This window comes from Prionailurus bengalensis, chromosome C2, assembly GCF_016509475.1.
Source record: "Prionailurus bengalensis isolate Pbe53 chromosome C2, Fcat_Pben_1.1_paternal_pri, whole genome shotgun sequence".
Taxonomy (NCBI): Eukaryota; Metazoa; Chordata; class Mammalia; order Carnivora; family Felidae; genus Prionailurus; species Prionailurus bengalensis.
In genome coordinates, this window is record NC_057350.1 from 131257555 (window position 1) to 131277879 (window position 20325).

General features: G+C 36.6%; 1 protein-coding gene across 2 annotated transcripts in view; it reads right to left on the reverse strand.

Annotated features, from left to right (window-relative positions):
* DNAJC13 (DnaJ heat shock protein family (Hsp40) member C13) overlaps positions 1 to 20325 on the reverse strand; it is a 125207-nt gene that overhangs the window by 98054 nt on the left and 6828 nt on the right. For both annotated transcript variants that reach the window (XM_043595399.1, XM_043595398.1), the window contains exon 2: positions 7483 to 7563. In XM_043595399.1, coding sequence (XP_043451334.1) covers positions 7483 to 7550 — 68 coding nt within the window. In that variant the 5' untranslated portion in view covers positions 7551 to 7563. The remainder of the gene's footprint in view (positions 1 to 7482; positions 7564 to 20325) is intronic.

Consider the following 20325-nt stretch of genomic DNA (forward strand, 5'->3'; position numbering starts at 1 on the left):
GGTTATTTCCAATTTCTGATAATTATGAATAAAACTGCTAGGAACATCTGTGTGCAGGCTTTTGTGTGGACATGTTTTCAACTCTTTTGAGTAAATAACGACAGAGTGTGATTGCTGGATCATATGGTAAGAGGATGCGGAGTTTTTTGGAGCATTTACTCCACTGACTTTAGAGTGAGTACTGAAAGATATGAATTTATTGCCATCATGTTGCTTGTAGAGTTGGAGTTTCTGGTGGTGTTCTCTGGTCCTTTCTAATCTTTGTTGCTTTTGATATTCATTCATTCATTCGTTCATTCATTCATTCATTCATCTTTTCTCCCCTCAGAGAGTTCCCCTTCAAATTTCTTGCAGGGCTGGTTTAGTGGTCACAAACTCCTTTAATTTTTGTTTGGGCAACTTTTTATCTCTCCTTCTGTTTTCAATGACAGCCTTGCTGGATAAAGAATTCTTGGCTGCATATTTCTCTGATTCAACACACTGAATATATTCTGCCACTCTTTCCTGGCCTACCAACTTTCTGTGGATAGGTCTGCTGCAAACCTGATCTGTATTCCCTTGTAGGTTAAGGACTTCTTTTCCCTTGCTGCTTTCATGATTCTCTCCTTGCCTGAGTATTTTGTGATATGCCTTGTTGATGGTCGGTTTTTGTTGAATCTAACGGGAGTCCTCTGTGCTTCCTGGATTTTGATGTCTGTGTCTTTCCCCAGATTAGGAAAGCTTTCCGCTATGATTTGTTCACATAACCATTCTACCCCTATTTCTCTCTCTTACTCTTCTGGGACCCCTATAATTCTGATGTTGTTCTTTTTAACGAGTCACTGATTTCTCAAATTCTTAAATCGTGCTCTTTTGCCTTAATCTCCCTCTTTTTTTCTGCTTCATTATTCTAAGTTTGTCCTCTATATCGCTGATTCTCTGTTCTGCCTCAGCCATCCTTGTGGCCGCAGCACCCATTTGAGATTGCAGCTCACTTATAGCATTTTTTATTTCATCCTGACTAGCTTTTACTTCTTTTATCTCCACAGAAAGAGATTCTAATCTATTTTTGACTCCAGCTAGTATTCTTCTTATTGTGATTCTAAATTCTGGTTCAGACATCTTGCTTGTATCTGTGTTGGTTAAGTCCCTGGCTGTCGTTTCTTCCTGTTCTTTTGGGGTGAATTCCTTTGTTTCATCATTTTGAAGGGAGAAAAGGAATTAATAAGGTAGGAAATATTAAAATTAAAAAAATTAAAATTAAAAAAATATTAAAATTTAAAAATTAAACACACACACATACACACACAAAAAAAATAATCGAATAAATGATGTTAGATCCTAGGTGTGTTTTGGTCTGGGTGTTGAAAGTGGCTTGACAGATTAGAGAAAAAAAGGGGGAAAAAATTTAAAAAAAAGGAAATCATCTGAAAATTTGAAAAAATGAATACACTGAAGTAGACGAAAATGAAATGATGGAAGTAAAACAATTTGAAAACATTTACACAAAAGTAAAAAATAAAGAAAAAAATTAAAAATATTTTTAATAAAATTTTAAAATAAAAATGAAGTTTTTCTCTCTCTGTATTCAAGAAAAAGAAAACAAAAAAGAGCAAAAAAAAAAAAAAAAAAGGAAAGAAAGAAAATTGAATAGTTGGACCAGGTAATAGACTGAAATACAACTGAAATTACTTCGTTTTCCCCTAAAAGTCAAACTATGGAGCACTTTATAGTCCATAAGCTAAGCAAGTGGTGAGACTTGTGTTCTTGAAGAGGGAGGTTGGCTCAGTTAGGCAGGGCTTAGTTTAAAGGCTCCATTCTCCACTAGATAGCGCTGCTAGCCTACAGGGGTGGATTGTTGTGGCACTTGTAGGTGCGTATATGCATGCTCAGGAGCGGTGAAAATGGGGTCACCCAGATACCCAGTCTCTAGTATCGGAACTCTGTTCTCCCCGATTAGCAATCACGCACCTATCCTTCATCTTCAGCTTCCATCCACTCGCCGTTTCCACGCCGTCCATGACCAGGCCCCAGGCAGCACCTCCCTCCCGAGTTTTGTCTCAGATGCAGCTGCCTTCCCCAGCCCCCCACTTCTGAGGGACTGTGGCTTTGACCCGCTCCACCCCTCTGTGAAGGGTCTCACTGAGCAACCACCGGGTGCCAGCCCGCCCCAGAAAAAGTTCACGAGACTGTAGCAGCAGCGTCTCAGGGATTATGAAAATCACAACACACATCTGGTTTCACCCCTAACAACCTTGTTCCAGCACCAGCGAATGTGGCCGTTCTCTGGGGTCTGCTGGGCCCAGGTGGCCTTACAGCCTCTACCAAATGTCCTTCCAGCAGTGGAACCACTTCTCCCCATGTGGCCCGAGAACCTCCCAAAGAGGATTTGGAGTTTTTTAAGAAACCATCAAACCATCTTCCAAAGTGGCTGCACCATTTTGCATTCCCACCAGCACTGGATGAGAGTTCCCTTTGCTTCATATCCTCATCAGCATTTGGTGTTCAGTGCTCTGGATTTTGGCCAATCCAAAAGTTTTATAGTGGTATCTCTACATTTGCATTTCCCTGATGACTTATGATATGAAGCATTTTTTCGTATGTTTATCTGCCAACTGTATATCTCTTTGGTGAGATCCCTATTAAGTCTTTGGTTCATTTTTTTAATTAGGTTGTTTTCTTATTGTTGAATTTTAAGGATTCTTTGTGTATTTTGGATAATAGTCCTTTTTTAAATGTCTTCTACAAATATTTTCTCCCAGCTTGTCTTCACATTCTCTTGACAGGATTTTTCACAAAGCAGAAACTTTTAATTTTAATGAAGCCCAGCTTATCAATTCATTTTTTTGAATGTATTGTCACATCTTTGGTGCTGTATCTAAAAAATCATCACCAAACACAAGAGTCATCTAGATTTTCTCCCATGTTATCTTCTAAGAGTTCTGTGTTTCACATTTAGGTCAGTGATACATTTTGGGTTAATTTTTGTGAGACATATAAAGTGTGTACTTAGATCCTTCCCCTCCGCCTCTTTTTTGCATGTCCATGTCCACATGAACAGCATCATTTGTTAAAAAGACTATCTTCTGCTCCTTGAAGCTAGCTTTTAATGCAACACTGTGTGTAAAATATGAAAATCTTATAAAGCAGATACATTCCTATTTGCACTTCTGGGTGAAAAATGTTCAAATCCCAGACTAATATTAAGCACAAAGAATTATATGAAGAATACACAAAAAGTGTTCAGGATGAACTCATCTGAAGTTTAGAGACTGGCAGCGTCAAGAGCCAGGATCAATAAATCAAGGGAAAAAACCCTCGGGATTTCTAGAATTATCAGAGTTGGTGACATGTGTTAATACCAGGCAGCTAAAGAGTACCTCTTCTTTTGTAGGATTCCAATTTCTACACATAAGGTATCAGAAATTTGCGATCTTCACTTTGAGTCGCCTTTCCTATTTCCTGTATCTAGTCACTGCACTGACTGTGTATGAATGTCATAAGGATCTGCCATTTAATCTCATGGACTGATTACCATATATCCCAATGTATTAAAATCCCTTTCAGATACTAAAATGCCACCCTTAAATTCAGAGCATTTGCTACAATTAATATATGCAAATATCAAAATGACCCAGAAGTAAATGCCCACATTTTACTTGTGATTTCCATCCAGAAAAAACAAAGAACCATATTCTGAATATCACCCTCAAGTTTCCCAAAGTGAAATCGCACTTCTGCTTTAACTGAAACATATGCATCTTCCTTCCTATCGGAAATGATGTGCTTAGGCCAAAAAGGAAACTTTGCTCTTTCATGAAAGTGCTTGTTACTCCTGAAAGCTACTCCCTCTTCCTGCTCCTTCCAGAGCAAGCATAGAATTATGTACTTTCCAAGTGGGAAAATGACAAGTGTAGGAGAAAAGGTTACTTTGCTAGCCAGGGAGACTATACTGAGTGAACAGACCTGAAGTGGTAACAACATGAGTAGTGGCTGCAAAATGAAACACATGAAAACTATTACAAAGGTAACATGAAACGGGAACAAGGGAAATATGTTAAGAGGTAAAGATAGTAATTTAGGCATATCTTAAGAAAGAAAAATATTTATTCATCTTTACTGCTTACAGCTGCCTTTTTTGTAAAACTGACTAGCTGACTCTAAAATTCATATGGAAATGCAAGAGACCCAGAATAGCCAAATGTTGTAAGTGAAAAAAGTTGGGACCTTAAACTTCCTAGTTTTAAAACTTAATACAAAGCCACGGTAATCAAGACAGTATAGTGTTGGCATAAGGACAAGCATATAGATCAATGGAACAAAACTGGCAATTCATAAATAAACCTTTACATTTATGGCCAATTATTTTTGACAAGAGTGCCAAAACAATTCAATGAGGAAAGAATAATCTCTTCAACAAATGATGCTGGGACAACTGGATATCTACATGCAAAGAATGAAGTTGGATCCTTTTTTCACACTATATACAAAAATTAACCCAAAATCAATGCTATAAAATTCTTAGGATATAGGATATGTCTTTGAGACATGGGTTAAATAATGGCTTCTTAGGACAACAAAAGCACAAACAGCAAAAGAAAAAAGATAAACTGGATCTCATCAAAATCAAAACCCTGTGCTTCAGTGGATGACTATCAAGAAAGTGAAAAGACAACCACAAAATGAGAGAAAATACCTGCAAATCATGTATCTGATAGCAACTTGTATTCAGAACATATAATGAGCATTTATAACCCCATTAAAATGGGTAAATGATTTGAAAAGACATCTTATGAAAGATACACAAATGGCCAAACATGCAAAAAAGGTATTCAATACTTTAGTCATCAGGGAAATGCAAATTAAAACCCTAACAAGAGGGGCACGTGGGTGGCTCAGCTGGTTGAGCGTCTGAGACTCTTGATTTTGGCTCAGATCATGATCCTAGGGTCAGGGGATCAAGCCCTGTGTCGGGTTCCATGCTAAGCATGGAGCCTGCTTAAGATTTTCTCTTTCCCCCTCCTCTACTCCTCCTTTGTGCACATGCATGCATGCACACATGCTTTCCTCTAAAATAAAAATTAAAAACCTTAAAAAGTAAATTAAAAAAATAAAACCACAAGACACCAGTTCTCCATTAGGATTGCTAAAATAAAAAAAAGACAATGACGAATGTTGGTGAGGAAGTGGAGACACTGGATTCCTTATACACTGATAAAATTATAAAATGTTTCAGCCACTTTGGAAAAGCTTGGCTGTTCCTCAAAAAGTTAAATACAGAATTACCATATAGCTTTATATAACTCCATACAACACCAATTCCACTCCTAGGTATGTACCCAAGAGAACAGGAAGTACACATTCACCCATAAGGTTACACATAAACATTTATAGCAGCATTATCCATAACAGTAAAAAAGTAGAAACAAATGTCCATCAATTGATGAATGGATAAACAAAATGTGATAAATCCATACAATTGGCACAAAAAAAAAAAAAGGAATGAACTACTCACACAAGTTACAATATGGATGAACCTTGAAAATATTATGCTAAGTGAAAAACAAAAGAAAATATTATGCTAAGAAGACCGTCACAAAAGACCACATAATTTATGATGCTATTCATACAACACATGCCAAATAAGCAAATCCTATGACAGAAAGTAGATTAGTGGCTGCCAGATGCTGGAAAGATGGGAAAAGAGGAGCAACTACTATTACAGAAGATTTCTGGGGAGGTGATGAAAGTGTTCTAAAAATGGTTAGTGGTGATGGTTCACAACTCTATTAAATATACTAAAAACCGTGGAGTGGTACACTTTTTTTTATTAAGTATTTATTTTTGAGAGAGAGAGAAAGAATGAGAGAGCACACAAGAGAGCACAGAGGGAGGGACAGAGGGAGGGACAGAGGGAGGGAGGGACAGAGGTTGAGGGAGAGGGAGAGAAGGGGAGAGAGATCCCACAAACCATGAGATCATGACCGGATGCTTAACCGACTGAGCCACCCAGGTACCCCTGAATGGGTACACTTTAAAAAGGTGAATTTTATGTTATGTAAATTATATCTTAATAAAACTGTTATAAAAACAAAGTTTCAAGGTGTCAATGATGGAAGCAAGGAAACGTACTGACAACACATAAACAGTTCTACAAATTATTACAAAAGAAAAAAAATATCTTAAGTCTTAGTCACAACTTTCCTAGAACATCAAAAAGTTTTTTCCAGATGATCACATTTACTGACAAGCAAAGCAAGAAGTATTACAGTAAGCTTGTTCTTTAGAATACATCAGTATGGTATAATTGTATTAAAAATAGAAGTTATATTATGATGACCAGAGCAATCTACCACTTGAGGAAAAAATAAAAATCATCCCAATACACAATTTTTTTAAGGCTAATTCAAAGAATTAAAGAGACTCACACTACCTTGGATATCTCAATTTTCTACCTTTGCTCAATGAAATTAAATGAAGAGAAAATTTCAAGACAGATATTCTACAGTGTAACCGTTATGCTCCCTAATTTAGGAGTTCCTACAATTGAACTACTAAAAGGAAACAAAATTAAACATTCTAATCTTTCAAAATTAGTCAGTTTGCTAATGCAAACCAGAAACACTACAGAATCACATGTTGCACCACTCTAAGTTACTACACTATTACCTAAAAAATGAAAAGTTCAGAAAAAGAACTAAAGGTATTGGCTTTGTGAACATGGCACGTTTTATGAGGCCTGATTTGAAATAAGGTGGTCACCTATTCGTCACAGTGTGGGACACTCATTATACTTATTACTACTTAAAAGGGCTAGAGAGGAAACTTTTTTGGTGATGGTCAACAGGTGCCATTCACTGAATACTCTATTTAAGTCATAATTTTAAAACCTTCACACCCTCCATGTCACTTCATTTAATCCTTACAGCAATGTGAGGGGTAGGAATTACCACTCATTTCACAAAAAAGAAACAGAAACATCAACATCTTGGTTTGACCAGGCAAGCTACTAAAAAATGTCACTGCCTCTCTCAACGAAAAGGTAAGATCAAATCCAATTTTCAAAATTCATTATAGGCGTAAAGAAAGGTTACAAAAAGCACTACTAGCATATTCTCTCTTGACAGTCAAATGGACATGAAAATAGAGCGATCACACACAGGCTACAAAGTTGTGAAGTTAATACTCTGCCACTACCATATAATTAACTGACAGCATCTAAGGAGGTAGATAGATGGTCTGTTTTCCTTTTAACTGGTACTTTTAATTCTTACCAATTTCTTCCCAACACAGAAGCAGAAAACCAGATATGTCAAGAGAAAAAAAGAACAATAATGTATTCTAAGTGTAGCATTTGCATTTAAAATATGCACATATATTTTTCAGAAGAGAAGGACTAAATGGCATAACTGAGCTGTGTGGTACTACTCAAGATATTGAAAGTTATGTTTAAAATGATACTTCATAGATGCACAGAAAAATAAAACCAACAGAAATACTTACTTTCCTCTCCATGAATGTTTTGTTGTGTAGAAACATGCCAAATCCTTATTTTCCCTAATCATGTTCATTTTGTGCTGAAACCTAGAAGATAAAAATATGGCTGAATTTAGTACAGTTATCCCTCGAGTTTTTCCTGAATCTCACATACCATACTGTCAAAGCCTGCCATATGGTACTAATTTTAAGGCACAACTTATTCTACAAGTCCATAAGGTTTAAAGGGACAGGTACTGGTCTGTTCCCCTCTCTGTCACACACTTTAGCACACCATATTGTGACTGTCTGCTCCCCTCCACTACACTGGGTTTCTTAAGGACAAAAATTGCCCTCAACATCCCAAGAATAGAGAATCTAATAAAAAATGTTAAAGTAAATGAATCTTTAAATCTCACATTACCAAACAATGCCTTGGCACAATACAAGCACCTAAAAATGTGTGCCAGGTGTCCAATCAATTCCAAAAAGTTTTTGCTGAGCTAAGTGCCAGCCATTCTGCTATCATTGTCACTTTAAAGGAGACCCACTCTAAATACGATTTAAGTTAAAAATAACATTTTCACTAAAGAAGTAATCCATGTCCATAGTAAAAACAAACAAACAAAAAACCTAAAGTGCTCACAAATCCTAGCATCCAAAGCTAATCATCCTAGCCTCCCTTCTAATTAGAATAGGGTTTTTTAAACAAAATTGTGATTGTCAATTGTACTGCTTAAGCCTGTTTTCACACAATATTAACCTTCTTCTATGGAATTAAAATTTTTAAAGTCTACATGCTATTCCATTGTATGAATTTAGTATAACAATGCTACTCAAAGTGTAACTGCAAACATCAAGCCAAGTACAGAAACTGACAGTTAAGGGTTCAGAAACTTTTATAGCAATGTGGTGTGTGGACTCCTCTGGCTGAAGAGTTACATAGACCAAACAGTTCAGGACTCTCAAACTTGTGTGATAAACCACACGGTAATAGCTTCCTACCAGCCATATGCACAGGGACCATGTTACATGCAATATTTAAAAATTAGTTTATTGACCATAACCCAGAAGTATATAAAATCCAGACTCTACTTATTTCATGAGAAAATTTAAATTTAGCTAATTGTACAGGATAAGTCGGTAGAATTGTTAACTAATGAAAGGCTGATAAATTTTGAAAATGCTACATAATTTGCTTCATATTGCATAAAAGTTAAAAATGAACATGGTCAGGCACCTCGATGGCTTGGTCAGTTAAGCGTCTGGCTCTTGATTTTGGCTCTGGTCATGATCTCACAGTTTGTGGGTTTGAGCTCCATGTCGGGCTCTGAGCTGACAGTGGGGAGCCTGTAGGATTCTCCCTCCCTCTCTCTCTGCTCCCCTCTGCTTGCTCTCTCTCAAAATAAATAAATAAACTTTTAAAAAAGTGAATATGGTCATTTATTTCATCTTTTGTGACTTGACTATCTCTCCTTACCTTTAATTAGAAACGCATTTTTAAAAAAATTAAAAATACTGGATACATACCAAAGTGTCAATGCACACTGAATCATTAGAATCATGGTTCACTCCAACTCCCTTTATATCTTTATACACTGGTCTAATGTGTTTTTTTTTTTTTTTAATTTTTTTTTTTCCAACATTTATTTATTTTTGGGACCGAGAGAGAGCATGAACGGGGGAGGGGCAGAGAGAGAGGGAGACACAGAATCAGAAACAGGCTCCAGGCTCTGAGCCATCAGCCCAGAGCCTGACGCGGGGCTCGAACTCACGAACCGCGAGATCGTGACCTGGCTGAAATCGTACGCTTAACCAACTGCGCCACCCAGGCGCCCCTAATGTGTTTTTTTTTTAATCAGCAAGTATTATTTTCATAATTTTAACAAAACCGTTTTCATTCAAAAACATTTTTGCAATAGCTTTTTGAGATATAATTCACACACCATAAAATTCACCCTTTTTAATTGTACAAGTCAGGGGTTTTTAGTATATTCAGAGTTCTACAACCAAGGCTGTTTTTAGAACATTTTTATCACCCCAAAAAGAAACCCTGTTAGCAGTTAGCAGTCACTTCTCATTTCCACTCACTCCCAGCACCTGGCAACCACTAATCTACCTTTTGTCACTATGACTTTGCCTATTTTAAACATCTCATATAAATGTAACCATACAAAATGCAGTCTCTGTGACTGCCTTCTTTCATCTAGCATGACATTTTCAAAGTTCATCCACATTCTGGCATGGATTAGTCTCCTTCTATTGTAGAGATATACCACATTTTGTTTATTCATCAGTTGATGGACAGTTGTGTTGTTTCTACTTTTTGACTATTATGAATCATGCTGCTATGAACATTTGTGTGAACAGTTATTTCTCTTGAGTACATATACCTGCAGGGCAAAAACATTTTAAAAGACACCTCTATTTTGAAACTGCTTTCTTCACTCCTACTACTTGCTTTTGTATTAGCAAACTGGCAAGGTCCTCTACATTCTATGTAGGACATTCTGCCTCTAGATACCTATATGGCTCACACCTCCTTCCAATCTGTGTGCTAATGTCAGTTTTGTTTTGCTTTTTTTTTTTTTTTTAAGAGAGAGGGTGTGCACACCTGCATGCAAGCAGGGCAGGGGCAGAAGGAGAGGAAGGGAGAGACAGAGAGAAAAATCTCAAGTAAGCTCCACACCCAGCACAGGGCTCTATCTCATGACCATGAGGATCATGACCGGAATTGAAATCAAGAGTTGGATGCTCAACTGACTGAGCCACCCAGGCGCCCCAGATGTCAATTCTATAATAAAGCCTACCCTAACCATCCTGTTATAAATTATAATCATTCTCCTCATTTCACACTTTAAATCCTTCTGATTCCTGTTCATTTTTCCTCTATGGCAACTTTAATAGTCTAATATGCAACTTATTAAATTTATTATTTAATCCTGCTACCATATCCAGACAGAAGCGTTTTTGTGTGTTAAGCTCATTATACACACACACATATACACACATACACATGTGTGTGTGTATATATGTATGTATATATATGTGTGTATATATATGTGTGTATATATATGTGTATGTGTATATATATATACATATGTGTGTGTGTGTATATATATATATATATATATATATAAAAACCTCAGAGCCTGTAAGAGTGCCTGACACAAAACAAGTTCTCATTAAGTATTTGAGTGAATGAATGACATACAGCAACCCCGTGGGAAACTCTGATATCCATTTCAAGTTGATGTTCTAACAAGTACTCCTAAATAAAGTTTTGCCAAACCTGCAAAAGCATCAACTCATGCTCTGAGGAATCAGAGAATCACAAGTAACAGCAAGGTTAGGGAAACCTTTACTGTTACCAGAGAGGAAATTACAGTCAACTGACATCTTCCTACTAGTGTGTATGGAGACAGCTAAATATAGTCCTGACAGTTGGTGTGTTTTGTTGGTTTTTTCCTGCATCGTGTATCTGAGATGAAACAGCCAACGAAGACTTAGTAAACCAGCAAACATTTCCTCAGCCTTCTAAATCATTTGCAGTAAATGATACTGATGAAAAGAAACTCAGATAGGATCTCCGATAAAGTACCAAAATAGTGAAAAATACAGGTCTAGAGATATTCTCTTTCCCGTATACACTATGACTGAAGACTGGAATAAGGAAATAAAAAAGAAGACAGAAATGATGATGGCTGATATTAAAGAGTGGAGTTTGGATTCCTAGAGTCCTAAGTTAAGATATCTGAATGTCAGACTCTGTACCAAGGGCCTATCTTAGGAAAAGTGACAAAAGAAAATGTATTTGAGTGAAGGGTGACTGATATCATTAAGGGACTTTAAAATGATAACCCCCAATGCCTGGGTGGCTCAGTTGGTTAAGCATCCAACTTTGGCTCAAGTCAAGATCTCATGATTTGTGAATTCGAACCTTGCATCGGGCTCTGTGCTGACAGCTTGGAGCCTGAAGCCTGGAGCCTGCTTCGGATTCTGTGTCTCCCTCACTCTCTGCCCCTCCCCCACTCATTCTTTCTTTCTCTCTCAAAAATAAACACTAAAAAAATTTTAATGAAAGGGGTGCCTAGGTGGCTCAGTAAGTTGAGCATCCAACTTTGGCTGAAGTCATAATCTCATGGCTCATGAGTTTGAGCCTCACGTGGGCCTGTGCTGACAGCTTGGGGCCTAGAGCCTAGAGCCTGCTTTGGATTCTGTGTATGTCTCTCTCTCTGTGCCTCCCCCACTCGTGCTCTGTCTCTCAAAAATAAATAAAAACAAAAATTTTTAATTTAATAAAAATGACAGCCCCCCCCCCCAAAAAAAAACTCAGAGCATGACCCAGAAAAAAAAAACAAGCAACAAAAAAACCTTAAGAATGATTTCATAAGTATTGCTGACTTGGGGGGAATATGTAACTCAGATCTTTTAGGAGAGGAATTAAAACAAGTTTACATCAAGAAGGTTTATCTACAACTTTCTGGAGACATATGAACTTGATAGTGATGAAAGTGATGAGATACCTAAGTAGTCAACTCAATCCAGAGAGTTCTTAGGTTAGGATAGATGAAAGGAAAAAGGGAGAGAAGACCTAACATATTAATATAAAAGTAAACTACTGGAAGATATACAAATGGCCAACAGGTATATGAAAAGATGTTCAATGTCACTATCAGAGAAATGCAACTCAAAAGTATGAGATTTCAATTCACACTTGTTACAATGGCTATTATCAGAACAAACTCCAAAGACAATTTTAGCAAGGATGTAAAGAAACTGAACTTTTATACACTGTTGGTGGAAATGTAAAATGGTGTAGGCAGTATGAAAAATAGTATGGAAGTTTCTAAAAAATTAAAAATAGAACTACCAAAGGATCCATGATTCAAACTTCCAGGTATTTATCCAAAAGAACTGAAATTAAAATTAGCATCTTGAAGAGCCAACACTCCTATGTTCATTGTAGCATTACTTGTAAAAGCCAAGATGTGGAAACAACCTTAAGTCTATCAACAGGTGAATGGATTAAGAAAATGTGGCATACACAAACAATGGGATATTATTCAGCCTTGAAAAAGAAGGAAATCCTGCAATATATGACATGAGTGAATTCTGGGGGACATTATGCTAAGTGAAGTCAGTCACAGCAGGACAAATACTGCATGACTCCACGCAGTATCATGAGTTATCTAAACTAGTCAAATTCTTAGACACAACCAGGAAATGGAGTGTGGGAGAAATGGGGAGGTGCTAATCAATGGGTATAAAGTTTCAATTATGCGAGATGATTAAATTCTAGAGATCTGCTGTACAGCATGGTGCCTACAGTTAACAATACAGTACCATACACTTAGAAATCTGTTATGAGGACAGATCTCATGTTAAGTGTTCTTACCACGATAAAATTTAAGAAAATTTTAAACTACTGATCACCTGACCTGACAGAAGAAATACTGATGTAGATAACTCTGCTGACAGAAAAATACAATGTAAGATTTTAAAAGTACTCATCTCTCTGGACGTCAGAAGTTCCTATGGCCAAAATCAGCACACCTGACCATTATCTCTAATATTTTAGGAAGCAATAAGTGATAACTGCTTTAATCCTGAGTAACAACCACCAAAAAAGGCTAGTAAAATGAAGTGCCCTTTATAAAAGATAATTACTCTCTCTCTCTAAAAAGCTTGCTTTAGCCATGTTAAATATATATAGGCAGAGGTATATCTGAGAGGTAAGAGAGGGAGGAGACACTCACCTAAGTAGCCAAGTCAACCCCAGAAATAATGGAATAATTCAAAGCTATTTATTACTAGTGTCTGCATAGCCTCATAATGGAAATCAGGATAATGCTTTTCTGAGCCCTCAGTAAAGATTATACTGAAATTGGGGAGGCATGGTGACCCTAATAAAAAGATTTAGAACACGTCCTGAAATTATGCAAAACCTGGGTTTACTGCATATTCCTTATGCTTTAGTGAGCCAGGCCCTATGCATTTATCTACCTCATTTTGTCCTCTACCATGGTACAGGTAGGATGATCCCCATTTTATTGACAAGAAAACTGAGTTAGAGAATTTATATCACTTCCCAAGGTCACACAGCTGGTAAATAAGTAGTTAGGCCAGACTTTGGACTCAATCTGCTTAACTCTACACTCCATGTATTTAACCTCAATAATAATACCTTCCCTCAAGTTTAGGAAATCAAAATAAATTCATTCTGACCATGTAATTACAGATTTATCATTTGATAGCACATTCCAGGATTAACTTAGAATGAGTTCCAATTATTATCTTCACACAATTTCAAACAATAAAACAAACTACCATACTCAACACAGGACAAAATAAATAAAAGAAAAAGGAAGGCTCCAAGGCTGAAATACTCTACCATCTAAAAATAAACTTTCAAAAATTTCTGCCTATAGATAAGCTTTAAAAACACTTTTTAAACAAAGGGTTCAAGACGAACATAAGATGACAGAAATCTGCTACCAATATATGATTCCACGATAGTCTTTAAGGAGCTCAAAAATATTCTTTTAACTAACACTGAACTTTTAAAATAGCCAGATCAGGGGCACCTGGGTGGCTCAGCCGGTTGGACGTCTGACTTCAGCTCAGGTCATATTCTCATGGTTCTTGGTTTGAGCCCCATGTTGGGCTCTGTGCTGACAGCTCAGAGCCTGCAGCCTGCTTCGGATTCTGTGTCTCCCTCTCTCTGGCCCTCCCCCACTCACGCTCTCTCTCTCTCTCTCTCAAATAAATAAACATCAAAAAAAATATAGCCAGATTAATGAGATCTGAGGCTAGGACCTACTTTCCAACAGCATAATATTAATCTCCAAATTTTCAAGTCAATCTATTTTATATTCTCCATAAAGCCTCAATCACTTTGTGACACAGTCATTTCATCTAATGAAGGCAACTGGTCTGGAAACAGCACTCTTTCAGACCATGAGGATAATTCTAGACACACAGATAACCCATTAGTAGACAATGGCAATACACAAATATCAGGAAAATGCAGAAGAAACAGGATAAGAAATTCTGTATTATGTATCATTCAAAGTGAGACTTGGAACACCTTCAAGAGAACCACTAGAAAATGAGTGAGTACAAGTCTTGGGGTCTTCCAAGTACAGTGTTCAAGTGATGATTTAATCTGGTTAACACAAACTTCAAATACTTCCCTGTAGCACAGATACCAGACCACAATCAACATAACTAATGGCTAGCACAAGAAGCTACATTAATATACACACTAGTTTTCTTAATGTTTGTTAATATTTATTTTTGAGAGAGATAGAGTGTGCACTGTGCACGCACGAGCAGGGGTGGGGCAGAAAGAAAGGGAGACACAGAATCAGAAGCAGGCTCCAGGCTCTGAGCTGCCAGCACAGAGCCTGAGAGGGGACTCGAGCCGACGAACTGCAAGATCATGACCTGAGCCAAAAAGCTGAAGGTTTAACGGACTGAGCCACCCAGGCACCCCTGTATACACACTAGTTTTAATACTTAATCTATCACCAAGGTAAGTAAGGGTGGTGAATTTTTAAAATACTACTTATAGCTAAAGACATATTAGTAGTAACTGCCATTTACAGGCTGCATAACTTTGAAAAAAGCTTCCTAACTTCTGGGAATCAAGGTTCATCTATGAAAGGGAGAGAAAAGCATCGTTAACAAAGAGCTTTGGTGCAGACTAAATTAGATAACTCAAATAAAGGGGAGAGTGTGATGGTTGGCTCAGAATAAGCACTCAAAAATATTAACTGCAATCATAATAGTTATTACTGCACTTTAAATAATAAATAGTACTGTACTGTACTAGATATGAAATATTTATCTTTTTAGAATTCTCTTTCAGGCTTCCAGGGTCCTGTATCTCTTAAGGTGTTATTAAATTACTTGATCCTAAGTCTTTTCTCTATTAATTTCAAACCTTGTACTATTTAATGTATATTACCAACAAATATCAGTTGGAATTATTTTCAAAAGTACAGTGTTTTACTGTCTTAATCAATTAGTATTCACCCGCCCATTCAAAATTAACTACATCAACAGGGACACCTGGGTGGCTCAGTCAGTTGAGCATCTGACTCTTGACTTTGGCTCAAGTCATGATCCCAGGGAGATGGGATGGAGCCCTTTGTGGGCCTCAGCACCGAGCCTGGAGCCTGCATAAGATTCTCTCTCTTCTTCTGTCCCTCCCCCATTTGCACATGTGCACACATGCTCTCGTTCTCAAATTTAAAAAAAAAAAATTGTTTTTTTAAGGAATATATATTTCTTAATCTGGATGGAGTATGAGGGTGTCATTTTATTATCCATTGTTATTTTACTCTTCCAATTTATCTTACCTAAAAGGGTTTTTAAAAAAGAAAAAAATATATGACAGGTCCAGATAATCATGATAGATGAATTTTTTTTTTTTTTTTTTTACTTTTTTTAAAAATTTATTTTTGAGAGACAGGGTATGAGCAGGGGAGGGGCAGAGAGAGAGGGAGACACAGATGGGGGGTGGATGGGCTCGAACCCACCAACCAAAAGATCATGACATGAGCTGAAGTCAACACTTAAGTGAGACACGCACCCCACGATAGATGAAATTTTTAAAAATTACTAAGTCAACTATAACCTAACATTTAGCTTTTCTTTATTGCAACTTTAGTCCTATAAAATACTACCATTTTGCAAGTCAATGATACTTATTACATTATAAATACCCCCTCCTACTTAGGTATTTGGAATTTCACTGGTTAGAAATTTTAGATGAAACCAACATAATATTTTTATTTTTAAACTATTTTTTAAATATTTATTTTTAGAGAGAAAGAGAGAGAGAGAGAGAGAAAGAGAGAGCGCACACGCGTAGGGGAAGGGCAGAGAGGGAGACAAGAGGATCCAAAGCAGGCTCTACACTGACAGCAGAGAGCCTACTGCGAGGTTCCAACTCACAAACCACGAAGTCAAGACCCAAGCCGAAGTCCGACATTTAACCAACTCTTGATTTCAGCTGAGGTCATGATCTCATGGGTTCATGGGTTCGAGTCCCACATCAGATTCCCTACAGAGCCTGTTTGGGATTCTCTGTCCCTCTCTCCTCTACCCCTCCTCTTCCCTCCCCCCACCATCACTCAAAATGAATAAAAACTTAAAAAAAATAAATTTATGTTTGATACTTACAAGTTAACTATGATTTAAGAAACTTTTGGAAAAAAGAACTTCACTCCCTAAAAATAATTTATGCTGCATTTAATATTTACATATTTCTCCATTAATATTTACAGATTCTTTAATAAGCTCTAAAAGTGGTTCTAAAATTATTACTCACAGGCAAAAACTCATAAGCAACCATAATTCCCATTAATAGTCATGAAAATCTGCAACAATTTTTGTTTATTTACTTTTGAGAGACAGAGCGTGCATGGGAGGGACAGAGAGAGGGCGACAGAAGATCAGAAGTGGACTCTGTGCTGAGAAGAGAGCCAGATGCAGGCTCAAACTCACAAAGGTGAGATCATGACCTGAGCCAAAGCCAGATGCTTAACTGACTGAATCACCCAAGCCCCCCATAATCTGCAACATTTCTAATATCAAGTCCCTCAAGCATCAACCAGGTAATAGCAGTAACAGTCACTTATAGGCACATTCTCTAAATAGCATTGAGGTATCCAACTAAGAACATGTAAAAAACTGTTAGATGAGATCTTGGTAGCAGCTGCATCATCAGCACTTGCTACCCTGCCAGTTGCTGATATGCTACTCAAGTTAGCAAGAATATATTGTTCAACTAATTATTGCTTAAATTTCATCTCCTTCATTCCTGCAATAGTGTCCCTCTTCAAATTCTTAAAAACCTACCCTTTTTTTGATGAGAAAACACAAGCTTCCATTTCCTTTGTAACTTAATCACATTGGAAGCGTCTCCAATGTTTGCAAGTTGGCTTCACCTGTTTTCATTCCAAATCTTAATATTACACCACCAACAGAGCTTTTTTGCAACTTTGCATTTTGTTATTTTGAGAGAAGTGTTCTTCCAGGGGTTAAAAAGTCAAATTCAGGACAACACAGGCATTTTGGCTAGATTCACCCTATTCATGAGTTCCCTTGCTTCATGCTTTCCAACAACATTTAATGTTCTTAACATTCTCTAATTTATTACTGGCAGCAAAAACTGGCAATCCATTTAAGATCATTTATGAATAAAATAAGATCATTCAGAAGATACAATTGTGACACAAAACCACAGGTTCTGAGAGTCTACACTGAGCAGGAGCCTACATCAAATTGATACTAAGAACAAAGAGCAGGTTAAACCGCCTGGATACCACAGCACCCAAGCAGACAGATTACAGCCAAGCTAGAAGCAAAAGAATTTGCACACATAGCAAAATTAAACGTTATGTGCAAGTCTTAAGTAAAAACAGAGCCTTCACTTAGCCAGACATGTATGAGTATAGTCAGAAAAATAGTTGTGCCTTGACTTCATATGGAGTTACATCCTGATAAGCCCATAATCTGCTGAAAATGCATTTAATACAGCTAACTTACCGAACATCATAGCTTAGCCTAGCCTACCTTACATGTACTCAGAACACTTGTATTAGCCTACAGTTGGGCCAAATCATCTAATACAAAACCTATTTTATATTAAGTGTTGAATATCTCAATGTAATTTATTGAATACCATACTGAAAGTGAAGAACAGAATGGTTGTAAGCCTATCAGTTGTTCACCCTGTGACTGTGTGGCTGGCTGGGAGCTGTGGCTCACTGCCACTGCCCAGCATCATGAGACTATGCTACCACATAGTGCTAGCCTGAAGAAAGTACCAAAATTCAAAGTATGATTTCAACTGAAGGTATACCACTTTCACGCCATCATAAAGTTGAAAAATTTTAGGTCAAACTATTGTTAAGTTAGGGATTCTTACTGATACACTAGTGAATAAATTAAGGAAATGGCTTTAATAAAGGCTATCTGCCTTTAAAGCACACATTTTGCATGACCAACAGAGTAATTTTTACGCAATTACAACTTGGGAGAGAGCTGGTAAGATACTAATTTTTCCACTTCGAGTCTGTAAAATGAAGAATTAACTCTGCTTTCAAGTAATGAATTAAAAACACGAGTTTGTTTGAAATGCATTAAAAAATAAGATGGATAGAAATATGATAAAGTAATGTTAATGTGAAAATCTTGGGAGACGAGTATATGAATATGTAAAGTTCTTTCAACTTGGCTATAGATGAAAAATTTATTTGGGGGGGGAAACTGCATTCACCTTTATTTTCTGACCAAATTCTCCTCTAAGAGAAATATTTTTCTGCTACATTGTAACACTACACCAGAAAATATGGTATATAGTCACATGATAGGAACTAATTTATCAACTTAATATTTCCTCATACAGTTATATCCTATTAAAAATGCAGGGGGAAGGAGAACCACTGCTAAGGCAAAAGCTAATAATCTTGAGTAATAACCAAAAAGAGAACCCCTTAATACTAGCTTCTTAAAGGCCTAGTTTTATTTGTAACTGAATTCAAAATATGAGTGGCTAGTTCAGTTTCAAAAAAGGTAAAAATATGTTTAACATTCCAATTTTAGTAGATGTGCTGCCAAAGCAAGCACAAAATATAGTTAACAGAACATTAATTTTTACCCAGATTAAAAAGCTACAACTAGATTGTCTTAGAATGTTCTGTGTATGGGGGAAAACAGATATGAACTTGAATCTTTAATTTTCAGCTTCACGTTTTAATATAGAACACAAGTATAGGTAAAAGCATTTCCTTGTAAATAAACAACAAAGCAGTAAATGTAACTTATATAATACCTACTGTATAGGGATCTTTATTAAACAGATCACAAAATAAGGTTTGAATACATCCTACCTCAGCTTTCTAAACTTGAAGAACCCACTAACTCCAGAGATAAATGTGGTTAGCAAAGAAAGCCAGTGGTATTATCAAATTTCAGCTGACCAACAGATCTCCAAATAATTGCCCCAAAGTTACAATACTGAAACCTTTGCACTGATGTATCAAAATGAGCTTTTAAATACTTCCAAAATAATCTAAGATCCACCCACCCATTTTTAAAAAAACCCATTCCTTTCCAATAAGAAACCAGACATATATTCATGAAATAAAAGGGCAAGGGAAACTCAAAAGCAAACACTAAATCTAAAAGAACACTTTTAATATTATCTTAATCAGGGGAAGGGCAAGCATAAATATCACAGCAGTTAATTTTGTTGGCCTTTCCTATTCAATATAAATCAAACATTGAAAAAAATTGCTGTCTATATTTTAATCACATGTATGCTGATTTCATCTGAGGGAATAATTCTTACTTTTCACAAAACAGACCTCTATCTGTTGTAACAAAAAAAGTTTTTTTCCAAGAAAGACACATGATGACTCTCCTTTCCAAAACTTAAAAATGCCCTGAATATTCACCTAAAAACTGCAAACATGTCCACTTAAGCAAATACTGTGAAATCAATGTCACTGATCATTTACATATTTTTAGTTTGTACACATTCTTGAAAATTTTTAGACATAATTTCTATCTTTGAAGCTAACCTGGCTTTTGCAAGAACAAAACATACTAGTTCAATAAGCTCTTCTTCAGCTCACAAACAGGTACTTAATAGTCTTGCTGTTACACTAAGTAGACCCTAATGGGTAAAAGAGACTTTCAATTGCCATGTTTAACTTGTTGCTGTTTTTTCTATCACTACAGTAAATGCATAATAGGGGTTTAATTACCTAAGCATATTACAAATACATCTTAGAGGAAGTTTAATAGTAAGCATCCTAATATGCAAATACACTATTAAAAGACAAGGAGTTG